Below are 18,118 nucleotides of genomic sequence, written 5' to 3' on the forward strand. Positions count from 1 at the left end.
CAAAAACAACGGGGAAAATAATCAAAAATTGGTAGTTCTAATTATTTGATCACCATCAATAATCGACAGCACCAACAAGGCCAACATTCACAAAAGAGGGAAAAATAACTATAATATTACGAAACAATAGCATGCTACAACCAATCGACAAAAATGATATCCAGATGATATAAATGTTCACATCAGTTGTTTAGAAATTTATATTAAACCAAAAAGAAGGGGGAAGATAATAAAAAAATTAGGGGTTTTAATTATTTGATCACCATCAACAATCAACAATACTAACAAGGCCAACATTCACAAAAAGGGGGAAAAATAACTACAATATTACGAAACAATAGCATATTACAACCAATCAATAATAATGATATACTCGATATGAACTTTTGCAGAGTTATTTCTTCAAATCGTCGGTAGTGGCCGAACAACAGTGGGCAACCATAGACGAACCGCAGTTGAATGGTGGGATGTTCAATGTGAACGTTCGTAAAGGTGAATCGATGTGAACTTCCAATCGCCAGCGATGGTGAGATGACAAACAATGTGAAACCTAGGGTTTGGGAGATTTTGCTATAATGGTGAGGGTTTTGGGAAGGAAAGATTTGGGGAGTGAAATATGGAACGTTTTGAAGAGGAGTGTTTTGATCGTGTTTGATTTCAGGCCTAATTGCAATGTGTTGGAGGATTTGAGGGTGTCTTAGTCTTCTTATTTCAAATAGGATTTAATAAAATAATTTTAAAAAAAAATATGAGTTGGATGGAATAGAAAATGTTTCCATCTTTTAAACTAAGGGATTGTTTAGGTGCCGTTTGGTAACACTTACATTTTCAGTTTTCTGTTTATATTTATAAAAATTTAAAAAACTCAAATAAAAAGTTGTTTGGTAAATTTTTAATTTATGAATCAGTGGTCTTAGTTTATAAATGTAGCTAAAAAATGTAAACAAAAAAAATGTGTTTCCGTTTTGAGTTTTTTTTTTTTTAACCACCCAACACTAGCCACCATCCGCCACCATTTTCCACCACCGTTTTCCGCCACCACCACCCACCCGCCACCACCACCTGCCACCACCACTGACCACCCACCTGCCACCACCACTCACCACCCACTACCCCCCACCACCCGTTACCCGCCACTACCATCCACCGCCCGCCACCGACCCGCCACCTACCCGCCACCACCGCTCACCGCTCACCACTCACCACTCACCACCCACCTGCCACCACCGTACACCACCTGCCACCACTAGCCACCCACTACCACTAGCTACCTGCCACCACCACCACCACCATTATCACTCATCATCCATCTGCCACTAGTACCCACCACTACCACCCACTCGTTACCACCCACCATCCGCCACCCACCTGCCACCACCACCCACCACCCACCACCACTCATCATCCGCCACCCACCTGCTACCACCACCCACTACCCGCCACTAGGGATCTAAGAAAAATCGAGAAAACCGACCAAACCGATTGAACAGGACTAAATCGGCTATATTTGGTTTATTTTTTAACGAGAATCGGTCTGTGCGGTTTTTAAATTTGATTTTTTTCGATTTTCGGTTCGGTATCAGTTTAAGCACCTTGTGTATCGATTTAAACCGAAACCAACCGCTTCAATATATATTATATTTATAATATATATAATTATATAATGATATTAATGAGTATAATAAATTATTAACCTTAATTAATTAACCTTATCATCTTTATAACCTAATTTTGAAAACTCTTATTATACATAATCTTAACTTTAACTCATTATTCTTGGAACCTTAGTATTTTCGAACTTTTTTTTTTCTTTTTATTTTTGTTAATTTAGGAATTGAAAAGTATGTATTAAATGGATGGATTGGATATGTTTGAATAGTAGACAAATAACTAATTTAATATTTTTATATAGATTAATGATTATATTTAAAAGTGGCTTAAGTTTGAAAAATCCTAAACCGATTAAACCGCACCAAATCGAACCGTTTCAATCGATTTCGGTTCAGTGCGGTTTGATGGGAGAAGTGGTTTGCATCGGTGTTCAAAATAATAAAACCAACATTATCGGTTCGGTGTAATTTTTTATCTAAATACCGACCGTACCGAACCGATTACATCCATACCCGCCACCCACTACCCGCCGCCGCCAGCACCACCACCCACTCGCTACCACCCACCACCGTCACCCACTCACCTGCCACCACCACCATCCACCCGCTACCCACCACCCACCGTCACCACTTTTCACCATCGTCTTCCGCCGCCACTTGCCACCACTTGCTATTTCTCACTTTTTTTTTTTATATATTTTTAAATTTTTTTAAATATTTTCTCAATTAGCAAAACACATTTGTAGTTTATGTTTTTTTAAAAATAAATAAAAAATAAACAAAAATTAATTTATAAAATTTGTATAAATATAAATTAAAAACATAAACCTTAACAAACAGACCCTTATATTTTCTAACTTTTTATACAAAAATGGTGTAACGTGATAAAAAAATGGATAGGATGTAACCAAATAAGATAAAAAAATAGTCAATTAGAAAAAAAGAGAAACGGAGAACCATCAAAGGCGCAGGTGTTGTACTTGCCTACAGTATAGATAAATAGAGAGAAAGAGAGAGAGAGAGAGCAATGGTCTCCCACCTGTTGGCCTCACTCTCTCACTCCTCTCTCGCCGCCGTCGTCCATCTCCGCCCTCTCTTCACCCCCTTCTCCTTCTCCAAACCACCAACCTCTCTCCTCTTGTCTTCCACCACCACCAAATCTCCTCGAAAATTTCACTTGTATCCCTCTAATTGCGGCAAATTACAACAAAGACCTTCCCCCTCCTGCAACATCGTTTCGGACTCTTCTCGCAGCGTTTCCATGGACTCTCCGTCGATAAGCACCGATTTGTCAGTTGACTCGGTTGCCGATGACCTGAAGAAGCAGAGTTTGGGTGATGAAAATGTTAAATTGAACCTCGAAGATCTGAATTGGGACAATTCCTTCGTCCGAGAGTTGCCCGGCGATCCAAGAGCCGATAACATTCCCCGACAGGTTGGTGTTGTTTGTTTAATCTTTCTTTTGCGTTTGATTTATTTATGTGTCTCTATATTTTGGATGATATGTTTTGATTTATATATTAACCCTTTGTATAGATCTTTGATGGGATTTTAGCCCTTTTGTAAAAGCTTTGGCCAATCATTGATGTTGGATGCCCTATTGAGGGTACTATATGATGCGATGATGATTGAGTAGTTAGTTAGCATGAAGAAGAAAACAAAATCTTTTATCACTGCTCCATTTATTTATTTATTATTAAATATAAACAGTAAAAATGATTTATAAATGAAAGATTCCTACTTGCAGGTTCAAGAGTTTAGTTGTATTTGTATGTCAAGCATATGCAAATTGTTTGCAAAAATTAGTTGTTTGTAATATGTAAAAATATCTGACTAATCTTGTATTGTCATATGCTTTTATATAATTCTCTTTTGGACTGTTCAGTAAGTTGAAGATGGTGGGGCTGAAGTGAGATGCTTTGTGCTGACTGATTTTGTAGTTTGTATTAAAAAAAAAAAAGAAAAAAAAAAAAATAAAACTTTCAGCCATATGATTGAGAGCTATTTAATGTTTGAAGTCAACAGTTCATGTTTGGTATGAAGTAACATGTTAATTGCATATGGGTGAACTTGGAGAGATTGAAGTGTAATATTATTGCTTAGGACTCCATTGTTGTTTTAGTATGAGTGGACGACTTGCATCAAACCATGCATGTGTGGCCATTTCTATCCGAGCCATGATGGCTGACTTTTCTGGCTTGATTCTTTGTGAGTCCTTGTGGTGTTATGTCTGGGGATTTAGTGTCTACTTGCCAATTATTTTCATGCAAATTTTTTGGTGGAAAGATGGAGCGGACAAATTGTCGTTTGAAAGTCTTTCGCAAGGAGATCAAAGAGCATACATCAACAGTGACTCAATTTTTGGGGTAGTTTAACCTGTTAATTTGCTGTGATTTTCAGGTAGCTAGAGGTATTTTGAATTTGTATGAGGTGGGTCAAATTTGGTATTTAAAATGTTTTAGGAAGATGTGTGGCTCCTTTGGAGTTAGGTGCTTAGGGGTTGTTTGGAATAGTGACCTTGGAATGATGTATGATGGTTGTTATTTATCATTTTCATCTTCTATTTCTTGTGAAAATGCAATTTTGTTGAAATTTTATTTTTCATGATATTCAAACTTTTGGTTCTTTCATTGCAATGATACATTTGTGTGTATGTAATTGATACAAAATGTGAGTGGAAAAATAAAATGCTAGTGTTGTGTTTAACCTGGTGAAATGCTCTAAAAGACACTGAAACAATAAGTTATCTTCATAACAATCTAGAACCTATTATTAATTTCTAGACACTGTGAAATAATGAGTTTCCAAACATTTCCACGTGTTTCCAATTTCATTATCGATTTCTTAATGTTTTTGGTATGTCTTTAAAAAGTTTATATTCCAAGTTGATTGGAATGACATAAAAAACGAAATTTGGTCCTTATTCTTTATTTTATTTTATTTTTATTTATAGGAAAATAGGTTTTAGTTTTACGTTTAACAAAAATCATGGGAGCTTCATTGGAAATTTGTGGATGGTTTTTAAGAGACGTTCCTAAGGGTTTATATAGAAAAGTAATATAATTTGTAAGAGTTAATATAGAACAACATTAGATGACAAACATGGAGACAAGATAATATTATTTTTTGATACTTAATCGGATCTTTGAAACTACAGTATTTAATTTCCTATTGTAACATTTCCAGTTTTTCACGTCTAATTTAAATGCCTCATTGACTTTCATAATCGAATAGAGTGAAGATGTTCAATGATGATTTTTGTATCTCACCTTCTCCTACCCTGTCTGCTATTGATTTGATACTTAATCGGATCTTTGAAACTTCAATATTTAATTTCCTTTTCCTATTTTTGACTCCTACTCTCTCGTGCTTCTAACTCTGTTATTGTCTCTACAAATACCTGGAGCTTCAATGTACTGTAACTCTTTTCTTCTTTGGCCTTTGTATGATGGCTATTTATCTCTTACTTGCTTCTTCTTGGTTTTGTTGGCTTGAACTTAACGGTGCATTTTACTTATTAAAAAATAAATAAAAACCTGGATGCTGCATTTCTTGGCTGAATCATTTTAAACATCTTATGGATCTAATAGAGCCTCGTTTCGGTGCCCTCAAAATTATTTGCAATGAAGGATCCCTCTCGAGGTTAGTGGCGTGTTGGAAAATTAACCACAGTACTCTTCAATTTTTGTTGTTCAAAAAATGTGTTACATCAGCAAAAGACTAATAGGCATCCAGGGAGATCCTGCTTATCTTACTGCATGTTGAGGTTGTAACTATGGTTTTAAAAACTTTGATGCAATTTGTTCAATCACCAATTTTCCCAAAAGCCTAAGTCGTTAGGAAATGAGCCCAACAATGTATATCAATTATATGGCAGTTTCATTGTCTAATATCATTTTCTATTAGTTTCTAACTCCTGGTATTAGTAACACCTTTCTGCGGCTTGGAAATATGAATGGGAGGTTAGATGTAAAATCCTTCTATAGAACTTTATTGGGGAGGGGTGGCATTACCTTGGAAATACATTTGGTCTATTGTGTCCCGTACAAGGTTGTTATCTTTCAGTGGAATGCTTCTCATGAGAAGATATTCACTATCAATAATCTAGAAAGGAGATGAAAGATCATTGTGAATTGATGTGGTCTTTGGAAGTGTGATAAGAAGATAGTCTATCATCTGTTTATTCATTCTGAGGTGGTGAGGGATTTGTGTGGTTTGGTTTTGACGTTATTCGATATGCACTGTTTGTTTCATAGAGATGTCATATGGATTATGTTTGAATGGTGGGGTAGGTAGGGAAGCAGAGGTAGAAGGCATGGTTGTTCACTCCTTTGTGCTTGATATGGTTTTTATGGAGGGAGCGAAATAGGAATACCTTTCAAAGAGTAGAAGAACCTTTCATTAGGCTCAAAGTTGTTTTTTGGTTTGTTTATTTATATAGTTGCGTTTTAGGTAGGGTTATTGTTAAGTGTTAGGGTTATTTGAGTCCAAGGTTATTTTGGTACTTTTGAGTCCAAGGTTATTTTGGTACTTTTGTAATTATGTCTATTATTATAAATACTAGAGGCTAAGAGGAGAAGCCGAAGTTTTGGGTAACTCTCTTTGTCTAGCCGCATTTCTCTCTCTCTCTCTCTCTCTCTCTTTCCTCTACTTCTTCCCTTGTAAAATTAACATAGTATCAGAGCTTCATCTTCCTCTTTGAAGAATTTTCTTTTCTCTTGTTTTTATTTTTTTTTTCATTTTTCCCGGTAAATAGTCTAGCCAAAAAAAACAAAAATAAATCTCCCATGGTTGAAATTTGATGGGCTTCTTCCCAATGATTTTATTTTAATTTTTTGTTCATTGTTTGGTTGTTTTTCGATTTTTTGGAAAAACGAGATAGTTTTCTAGAAACCCCTGCTCCAACCTTTTTAGGGCTGATTTTTCCCTTTATTCCTCATCCTTAGGAGCCGACTGTACTTGTGGAGGAGTGTGGTGTTCCTATTTTTTTTTTTGGAGGTTTCTATGAGTTTATCCATGTTTGGGAGTCAACTGGACCTTTGATTGATTTATCTGTTTTGTTTTGGTGTGGCTGCTGGGATACCTTGCACTGTTTCAGCACTGTTTTCGACCCTAGAGGTGAGTTGCTATTCCCGTTGGGTTTTTTCAATTTTGTTTGATACATTGCTTGTGATTTTGCACCTATTTCTCCAATCCTATGGTTGAAGGCAAGAGTCAGGCACCTAAGCGCATTGAGGAGAGTGGATTGAGTCGTGTCGTAACTCTTGGTGATAGTCCCTCTCTTCGAATTAGTCCTGTTAAACTTGATGGTACCAACTACTTGATTTAGTCATGCTCTTGTAGTCTTGCTATTGCTACCCATCGCTTGACTGGATATATTATTGGTGCCCTCAAGCAACCTGATGATGATGGTGATTTGCATACTCAGTGGATTTCATAAAACACTTTGGTTATGGCCAAAGTTCTGAAAAATGGTTGGTTGCGGGGTATAAAGGCCGTAGCGTAACGGTTGCGGGAACCGGAACCGTAATTTTTTTATATTTTGCATAGTTTGGAAAAAACTTACCGATACGCATATATATATATATATATATATATTTTTTAGAATCGTATTTATTGGGTTTTAAAATAAGTTTTGATAACTTTTTGTTAATTTTTAAGTATGATCCAATATATTTCATATTTTTAAATTACTATAAGATGATTTTTTTTTACATTTTATTTCAATAATTAATGACTTTATATGTTATAAATCTATATTACAATTGTGGCAATTTTTTTTTTTTATTGAACTTAGATGTATAAAATTATTTTTAATTATTATACTTGTGGAAGCATATGTAGATTTTAACTTAAATAGTTTTAAAAAAGTATATATCCTTAATGGAAGAACCTGATAAAGTACACGACATCATATCACAATTCACAAATGACAGAGATTACATTTCACATGATGTTACTACTAAAATTACATAATGTTACCACCAAAATAAGTGACGTGGTGCATCTTGGAATTCAGATTGTTGAGCTTAATTGCTGCTGCTACCTTCACCCCATCTACTAGGAAATATATAATTGAATGTTGCCATTATGTTGTCCATTTTGTTTGGTGCACTGGGGGAGAAAATGGATACCTTGGTTGAAAAAGATCACTATACTCTTCTTGGGTTTGTAGATAATGTTACATAGCGTATCTTGGAGGACTATATTGCTGAGGGGGCCAAGGGTAATTTTTTTGAGGTAGGTAAGGATAGCTCTGGCTATCACTGCTATAGGATGGGTAAGGGTGATAAGGGTGACTCTAACTACTATTAGCTGAATCAAACTGTTGTTCTCTTTTATCCTTACGTGTATCACTACCACGAAACCTCCTAGGTAGTTAGGGTAAAGGTAGAATAAGTTCTCTAACATTATAATGTGCTCCAACATCGCATAATCCAAATTCTCCAATGAAATCTTCACTTCTTGCACCAAAACTAGTACAACCACCACCATCACCACCATTGTTGCCGCCACCATCATCGTGAGAAGGGCCTCCTCCGTCACCATCATCACCTCCTCCATCAAATAGTTTTAAAGCACCACTGTTGTCATTTTGAGTTGGAGTAGGAGTTGAGCTTTGAAAAATGGGTCGAGCTTGATATCTATGGGTTCCACACCATCGTTTCCATCGCCGCCATCGCCATCGCCGTCGCCGTCGCCGTTGTCGCCGCCGCCGCCATCATCATCATCTGAGACCAAATCTAGCCATTCAGAATTATCCACACCGTCTGGTAAATGATTTTCCATTTCTTCTATCTATGGACTTATTGGATCATCTTCTTCAAATATGTAATCCAAGTTCATAGGATTAAAGCTCCTATCAATCTCCTCTTTGCTGCTTCTTTCAATGTGTCTCAATTTTAATCTCATGTTGTAGGTGATGAAGACTAATATTTGGTTTTTTTATATTTTAATCTATTCATCGTCTTCGTATGGATGAGATTAAAAGTAGTCCAATTACGTTCACAGTGAGATGATGTGGTGGTTTGACTTAACATTTTCACAGCTATTTTTTGAAGTTTAGGAGCACAACTACCATGAAGAATCCACCACTCAGCTGCACAAAATCACATTACATTAGACATAAATCAAAATAAAACTTGGATTTGATTGTTTCCATGCTTTTTATGCTAAAGGAGTTCTAAAAGTTTCTTGTTTATCTCGAAATAACAACAACTACAATTTGTGACAATCATTAGAAGTAACATTTGTAAAAGTAAATTATTACTATTAAAATTTAAATAATTCGTATGTACTTGATTTGTTGCTTTTACTTAAGCATCCATATTAGGCTCTAATTTGGTAATTACTTTTTTAAGTCCATCAATCACTTCTCTTATTATTTCATTGGATGAGGTAACACTATATTAGAATTGAGGATCTGTAAACTGTCCCGACATTGATTCCGGTTAGTTTCTACAAGGGTCCGACAAGACTCTGTAAACTGTCCCGACATTGATTCCGGTTAGCTCCTTTATGGGTCCGACAAGACTCTGTAAACTGTCCCGACATAGATTCCGGTTAGTTTCTACAAGGGTCCGACAAGACTCTGTAAACTGTCCCGACATAGATTCCGGTTAGTTTCTACAAGGGTCCGACAAGACTCTGTAAACTGTCCCGACATTGATTCCGGTTAGTTTCTACAAGGGTCCAGCAAGACTCCGTAAACTGTCACAACAACTGTCACAACATTGTCTGCTACAACGGTCCGACATGACCCCATAAACTGTCTTCTACATCGGTCTGACACCACCATACAGTGTCCTCTACCACGTTATGACACCCCCATACAGTGTCATCTACAACGTTATGACACCACCATACAGTGTCCTCTACAACGTTATGACACCACCATACAGTGTCTTCTACAACGGTCTGACACGACCATACAGTGTCTCCTATCCTCTTTTATTTTTTTTTGTATGCAAGAATTTGATATATTATTAATTGATGAACGTGCTTGGCGGATTAGGAAGCACGGAGACCGGACTGGCACGGGACACCCAAGAGAAAAGTAAGAAGAAGAGACCTGCAGTAGAGTAGAGAAGGGAAAAGAAAAATCCCACTGTGGGTGTGGTTGTTTTTGTTTTTTTTTTTTGTTTTTTTTTGGGTGTAAAATGGTGATCGGGGTGAGCCCCGACATGAATAAAATTAGTTTGGTGTGCAGTCCGTTTTTGTTTTTGTTTTTGTTTTTGTTTTTGTTTTTTTTTTTTTTTGATAATAAAAAATTGAGGTTCAAGGAAAAGTTGGGCTGTGGAAAGAAGAAAAAGAAAAAGTAGCACCCACGTGAGTTCCATCCAATTTTTTATATATATAAGATAAAAAAAAAGGTTTGGACGGTGGAAAAATATTTTAAAATAGAAAAAATTATATAATATAGTTATCTCTTTGAAACTATATGCTGGTGTTGATCAAAAAAGTGGGCCAAATTACCAATACCGCCAATCTTGTAGACATCCTGAAGTGGGAGACGAAGAGGCTTGTCTGATGGCCTCTTGGGCTCTGTAATCATGTCGAGGGCATCAAGAAGGGTTGGGCCCTTGTACCATGTTACCGGTGTAGAAGACACTGTATGAGTGTGTATATAGACTGCCCAAAAGATATACATGGATATAGATATCGAGCCCTCAAAAGTCGTGCCCTATTTTGTGGCTTGGAATAGCAGGGCATTGAAACCAGACGCAAGGAAGGCCGGTGTCGCGACGGAGCTTTGGCAAAGGGACATCGACGTGCAAGCGGTGGTGGTCTTCGGCGACTGAACAGTAGTGCACTCAGAAAGGAAATTTCAAGGTATGTGTAGAAAAATTTTAGCAGATTAGGTTGAGGTCCGGCGGACGGCCAAGGCGAGGTTGCCGCCCGCCGGTGAAGCGAAAAATACTAAGTGCTTAACCTTGCTCTGATACCATGTAGAAATTTAATGTATAAAGAGAAAAAGAGAATTGTATTATTGATTGATGTTTGTAATTGTTTGAATTATTGAATGCTACAATGATTCCTATATATAGAAGAGTAGGTGGTAGTAGGTGGTAGATGGAGTAGGTAAAGTGGAGGTGGTAGGTGGAGTAGGTGAAGTGGAGGTGGTAGTGGTGTAGTGGGTTTAGTGGAGTAGGTGAGGTGGTAGTGGTGTAGTGGGTTAGGTTTAGTGGAGTAGGTGAGGTGGTAGTGGTGTAGTGGGTTAGGTTTAGTGGGTGAAGTAGGTGATAGGTTTTAACAGAGGATTTAAAAAAAAATCCTTCAAAAATGAAATTGTAATTAGTAATTGAAAGTAAATATACATGTTATAATTGAAATCGTGACACTTACAAGCCGCGTGTAAATCTTGGTGTAATTGAAAAGACTATCGAGTATCAATAATTTTCCAATACTTGGTGTTGTAGCGACAATCTTTTTTAATTGCCAACTTTGCTCTATCTATAGTTTCATATATGAAACCTATTGTTGGCTTCTCATCTCCATCAACCAACCTCAATACTCTGACTAGTGGCTTATGAACTTTACAAAGCTCTGTTCTTTTTGCCAAAACTGCTTTCCCAAAATAATTTTTTTGACCTTGTAAGGTTGCCCCAGTCTTTGCCTTCCCCCATCTAGAATTCTTCCACTCATCACTATAAAACATAGTTTTCAAGTGGTGTTTATATCTAACAATACTCTCAATGGCAATGAAATTTGTAGCAAATTGAGTGATGGCAAGTCGAAGTAATTCTCTATCTCCAGTGAATTTTCTCATTAAGTCCAACACCCATCCAGTATTATAAATGAAATTGGTGATGGTTTTACCATCTTTAATCACCTTTGCTACACTTTTTTTATGGGCTATGTTTTTTAGCATAAGATCGATACAATGTGCTGAACAAGCTGTCCAATATAAATGTTTCCTCTTTCTCATCAACATTTTGCCGGCAGCTTTCAGTGCAGGTTCATTATCAATCACCACTTGAACAACGTATTGCTCTCAAATTTCATCAACTTTATTTAACAACCTAAAATAATATTCAGCAGTCCTACTAATAATATTAGAGGCATCAATTGATTTGTGAAATATAGTACCTCTATTGCAATATACCAAGAAGTTGATAATGTGTTGCTGAGTTAGATTGCTCTAACCATCACACATGATGGATACACCTCTCTCTATCCAAATTCCCTTGAATGATCCTATCCATTTCGTCAAGTATTCATTAGGGTCACACCAATGAAAGGGCAAACGAGGTTTGGTAGAAAAGGGAAATTGGCTCCTCATTACATCGGACCGTTTTAGATTCTAGAGAGACTTGGCCATGTTGCTTACTGAATAGCCTTACCACCGCGAATGGAGCAGGTATATAATGTGTTTCATGTGCCAATGCTTCGGGGTTATCTTCGGGATCCATTTCATGTCATAGATTATCCCTGAATAGCTTTGGATGATGATATGAAATACTAAGAATGGCCGATTCAGATCATTAATCAAGAAGTGAAGCAATTAAGAAATAGATTAATTCCTATGGTGAAGGTGAGTGGAAAGAACACTATGGAAGAGAAGCTACATGGGAAGAGGAGGATGAAATGCGACAACGGTATCCACATTTATTTTCGAATGAAGGTAACTTAAGTTTGGAGGACCAAACTTTCTAAGGGGGAGCTAGGAAGCACGGGTGCGGGTACGAGTACGGTACGGGTACGAGTGCGGGTACGCCGATTCGGCAAAACTCAAAAAAAGTACGATACGGGTACGGCTACGGTACGCCGATATTTTTTTATTTTTTTTTAAATATAATTTTGATTAAAGGATCCAACCTACAAATTAAAATTAAATATCAAAACTAAAAAAGAACTACTCATTTTCCTATAATTTAAAACCATTAAGCGTTAAAAATAATGGGTATGTTTGGTTTGTGTTTGAGAGATGTGTTTTAGAGATAAAAAGTACGAAAACATGTTTGGTTTGGTTTTTTTTAAAAGATGTTTTGGAAAATTATTTTGAGATAGAGTTTTGGAAAAAGTGATTGATTTGATGTGTGTGAGAGAGAGATTTGTTTGGAAAACTTGTTTGGTTTACAAGTTTTGGGAAATTTTTTTGGGAAAATTTGTTTGGTTTGGTTATTTTTGAAAACTTATTTGTAGAGAAAATTTCCCAAATTTTTTTCAGAAAATCAAACCAAACGAGCCCAATATTTGTGAAATCTCTCAGTTTGATATGTTATGCACTGTGAATTTGTGATCATAATTTATTTTTAAAATCTTTCTTTTTGCTCATCAATTTGCTATTTTTATAGGGTGAGACCAAAGAAATAACAGGAGACCAAAGAAAGATTTAAAGTTAATTACCAACAATAAAGGAAAAAAATTCTCAATTGGTGCAGGTTGTCAATTGCAATTTGCATAATACATAAAATTGCATCATTCCCAACAACTACTAATCAACTAATACAGTATCAATTTTTAATGTTTTGTGCATAAACTTTAAAAGTTTGTTATGATTAAAGATTTTATAAAGAAATTTTAGGAGGATCTAAAGCAAAAGCATAATGCATAGTCATACACAGAACTACCCTTTATAGGCCTTGTTATTTTTTTTTGTTCAAATTGCTTTTTAAAAACATTAAAATCATTTGTTGATATGCTTCTACAATTTATACAGACAAACAGGACAACAGAGAAACATCAAAATTACTGATCTGCAAGGGCACCAAAAAAAAAAAAAAAAAAAAATAATTGCTAATTTGCAAGGGTAAAAAAAAAAAAAAAATAAATAAATAAATTGGCCTTGGCGTACCCACGCCGTACCCATGGCGTACCCGTGGCGTACCCATGCCGTACCCGAATAAGCCAAACGTACCGGACCCTCTTTTGCCGTACCCGGTACGCGTACCGCCGTACCGGTACGCGTACCCGCACCCGGTAAGTACCCGGTACTCGTACGGCACTATTTTTGGAGTACCCGTGCTTCATAGAGGGGGAGAGACTGTGACGACCCCAACATGCATATCATTGTTGAATTTATCTTGATTATGTGAAATTTGAATGTTCAAATGTGTGTTATGTGTTTAATTTGTTTATATTTGTTTGAATTATGGAATATCTGTTAGACTACCTGTTTTGAATTAGAAATTGAAGGCTTAAATGAAGTCAGAAACTAGAATTGACAAGTTGAATAGGCTAATTTGAATATTTAGAACCATTTGGGAAGTTTAATTAAAATTTTATTCAGATTAAAATTAATTAATTAGAATTGAGTGGGATTAATTAGCCTTAAGCTTACTTAATTAACTTAAGCTAATCTAACCTGTATATATGTTAAAGTGAGATTTGAGCTCATTTTGTTTCATCAACTTGGCTGAGATTTATAGAGAGAGAAGGAGAGCAAACTCTAGAGAGAGAGAGAGAGTTGAACGATTGTGAAGAATCGAGGAAGAGATTCAAGAATTTGCTAGAATACGTCAAATTAAAGACTCTAGGTAAGAATTACAACCTTAAATCTTGAAGATAAGTCATTTGAGAGTTGGATTCATGAAGTAATTAGGATGAATTTCATGTAAATTGTTAAGGAATGTCAAGAAGATGATGAAAACAAGCTAGGATCATGTTCATGGTTGAAATTCTCATGTTTCATCATTTTGTTTTGAATTTGTTATTCTAGCATGCACGGAAGTTTAAACCTAGCATATTTCGCAATATTTTCTATAAAGCTTGCTTTTCATTGCATGTTCATGTTCTTTAAAGTGATGAGAATTGAAATTCCACATGCATGGAGGTTTTGATTTCAATTTTGCAAATTCATGATGTTTTTGAGTAAATGGTTTCAAATTGGTTTTATATTCATGTTTTTCGAAGTGTTTTCAAGAGTTTGTACCAGCCATGCAAGTTTTAGACTTAGAAACTTGTGTTTTGAAGCTTAAAATTCTGTTTTAAAAATCCAGATATCGATTGGATTGCTCGAGCGGTGAAGTTACCGCTTGAGCGTACTTTGAGATCATCTAGTATTTTTGCAAAGCATTGCACATCGCTCAATAGTCCGCTCCACGTTTGTGCAAAAAAAAAAAATTGTCCCACTGAGATGTAATCCTCTAAATAATATCTCAATGTTAAATTTTGTATATTTAAGCATTTATTACGAATTTATGTCAAAATGATAATACCAACATTAATAATTGTTGTGAAGATGTTATTCTTCAATAATGTTATTTTAATAGTACACATATCATTTTGATGCATCCAAATTTTTTTTCCCCCATTATGTCTCACATTCACAAATTGTTTGATGTGGAATTGACATAAAGCACTATTCTATTAAATATAACGTGGTTAAAATATATGTTAAATTTTGATTCTTTTCACTATTTTAATGATACATTTAAAATAAATTATAATTAATAAAATAAAAATTGTTAAAAAAATGTAAAGTAAAAACTAATTTTGACACATCAATTGGAGTTTTCTTTTTAGAGATATCAAATTTATATACGTTAATTTGTCATTTAAGGTTTTAAAAAAATCCGACATATTAATTTTTTAAGGTTTGAGTGGATATAATCTATGTTACATGGACTCTTCAAATTAAATCAAATACCCGTGTCGGACACCCGACACTCGGACAAGGGTATGGGATATGTGTCGGATACTTTTCAACGGATACTTCTTATATAATTGTATATAACACTATTATTATATGTATATATTGTTATATAATTGCTATAAATGTCCTTTTGACACTATAAGTTACATATAATACCATTTTATCTCACATATTAGATTAAAAATATAAAAATATGACATTTTTTTGCCGAATCTGCGTATCCTTAAGTTTATGATTTGATGAGTCCGACCTCTAGATACATACCCGCACCCGACATCCGTACCCGAGTCCATGTAACATAGGATATAATTTTACAATGTTGTTTTTTACATGAGTGTTGTGGAGCATTTTTTAGAATGGACCAAATATAATTTGGCGATTGCATCTTATTGGAGTTACTTGTTACATAGCTAAAATGCTATAATTTAGCACTGTTGTTTCAATAGTGTAAAATGCCCAATTATTTTTAGGGAATACTTCCATCACAACAAAATCCAGGAGAAGAGCTTTGGTCAGATTTTGGTATTTTATTGAACTTTATCTTAAATTCGACATGATATTTAACATTGCTATAAACATAAAAAAATAACAGAATTAAAAATACATTCAGATTTTTTTATTGTTGGGCCAATTTTTGACCTTGGCATACACAATAACACCAATTTTCAAATGCATGTATAACCTACTATTGTGCACACATTTGGTAAGTATAAAATTTCAAAGGAAGTAGATACAAAAGGATCAAAATTAGAGGATCGATAAGAACTGTGACTCCGGCCATAGTTATATGGTCTTGAGAGAACACTTGGATTACAATACAAGGTCTCAAATTTAAATCTATGAACTAATATTGACTTACATAGTAATTTAACTGTTAACTTGCGAACCTCCTACATGTAAAAAAAAGAAAAAAAAAAAACCAAAAAAAAAAATTATGAGAACTGAACAACTAGAGTCAAACGGATTTCATTTTTTTATGCCAATGCCTAGGAGAATCAAAGGATGCAATACCACCTTGTCACTATACTTGATGGTGTGAGAAATATATACAGTTTCTCGTGGATCACTTTCAGCGAGCTGTACCCAAGATCAAGTACAAGGACCTTTTGAGTGTCCCACATTGGTTAAACCTAAATCACAATATTCATTTTTATAATTTAATTTTGAACCTTATTATTTTAATTTGTTCGTTTTAGTCACTACATTTCAAGTCGAATTTCAATTTAGTTGTTATCTTCAAAGTAAAAGTTAAAACTAACAATTTTGTGACAAGTGTCAAACCAAATTCATGGAATTATCTAAGTTAGTAAAAACGATCCTAGAAACCAATCAGAGATGAAAATGAATAAAGAAGGGTGTGCACATATTCATCTCTTTTCCACAAAAATTACACTTGAACTTGTTTAGATTTTTAGGATTTACCATCATTGCATACTTCCATGCCGGATCTTTTTTTCCACCCTCGGGTGTTGCCATATATTATGTACCTATTGAGACAATAAGCAGTGATTCAGTGTGTTAGATTTATTATGTTATTTTATTTTATGTTGAGGGTATTATTGTCATAGTAACATTAATGTTTCTAATATAAATATGTGTTGGTTGATGGTTTTTCATTATGACCCAATAACCAATTCTCTATGCGTTCTCTACTCCTCTTCTCTTCTTTATTTCCTTTCTGACCCTGACCCTGACCCTGACCCTGACCCTGACCCTGACCCTGACCCTGACCCTAACCCTAACCCTAACCCTAACCCTAATTTCTTGAACTTTACACCAACTTGAGGGGAAGTGTTAAGTGTTAGGGTTATTTGAGTCCAAGGTTATTTTTGTACATTTGTAATTATGTCTATTATTATAAGAGAAATTCTACTTACATCACTAATTTAACTCCTTACACCCTCAAAATTCAATTTTTTTTTTTTAATTTTTGTATTTTATAATTTCTATAATTCCTTTATTACCCTCATCCCTAACCTTTTCCCTTCTCCTTACACCCAAAACCTAAAAACTGTAACACCAACCATCATCACCTCCGACCACCATCTCGCTGCCACAACCACCACCCTCTCTGTCACCTCACTGCAGCGACCATCACGACCACCACCTTCGTAGCCCCCTCATCGCCGCAACCACCACTCCCTCATCACTCCTCTGCCACGGCCCCACTGCAAGAGAGAGAGATGAAAACCTAGGGTTTTAAGATCTGAGAGAAGAAGAAAAAGAAGAACGAATTGCCATCTCCGACCACCGCAAGCCCCTCCTCCCGTTGTGACCATATTCCTAGCACACCCATTACGTCTCCCTTTCCACTTTCTTCGTTTGCCGTTGCGTCTCATCCACCATCGCGCACGCGAGCGAGTAACGAGAGAGAGAATTTTTGATCTAGATGGACCTTGTTGCAGCCGTTACTCTTTCCGTCGCTAACCGCCACGACCATCATCATCGATTGAAATTAAGGAGGGGGAAGACGGGGGTGGTGGCTGCGGAGGTGAGGTGGATGCGACAACAAAAGGTTGCGGCGGCAAGGGCTATAGCGGTGAAGATGGAGGTCATGGTAAGGGAGAATTAGGGTTAAGGTTAGGGTTAGGGTTAGGTTTTTTTTATGTTTTGGGTGTAAGGAGTGGAAGAAAGGTTAGGGATAAGGGTAATAAAAGAATTACAAAAATTATAAAATAAAAAAAAATTGAATTTTGAGGGTGTAAGGAGTTAAATTGGTGGTGTAAGTAGAATTTCTCTTATTATAAATACTAGAGTCTAAGAGGAGAACCCGAAGTTTTGGGTAATTCTTTTTCTCTAGCTGCAATTTTCTCTGTCTCACTCTTCATCTTCTTCTTCTTCTACTTCTTCCTCTGTAAAATTAACAGTTATGCCTAGCCGATCAGTTTGTTGATTTCATAGATTCTCTCAT

The 18,118-nt window shown here is 35.7% G+C and overlaps 1 protein-coding gene across 1 annotated transcript in view; it reads left to right on the forward strand.

Annotated features, from left to right (window-relative positions):
• The first annotated feature begins 2,507 nt into the window (after nucleotides 1–2,507).
• The window catches only part of LOC145807695 (uncharacterized), a 34,918-nt gene continuing 19,307 nt past the window's right edge, over nucleotides 2,508–18,118 (forward strand). Inside the window, exon 1 of the mRNA XM_082906351.1 lies at nucleotides 2,508–3,045. Coding sequence (XP_082762477.1) covers nucleotides 2,638–3,045 — 408 coding nt within the window. The 5' untranslated portion in view covers nucleotides 2,508–2,637. The remainder of the gene's footprint in view (nucleotides 3,046–18,118) is intronic.

Source organism: Camellia sinensis, chromosome 14 (genome assembly GCF_055761805.1).
Source record: "Camellia sinensis isolate YWXY chromosome 14, ASM5576180v1, whole genome shotgun sequence".
Lineage (NCBI taxonomy): Eukaryota > Viridiplantae > Streptophyta > Magnoliopsida > Ericales > Theaceae > Camellia > Camellia sinensis.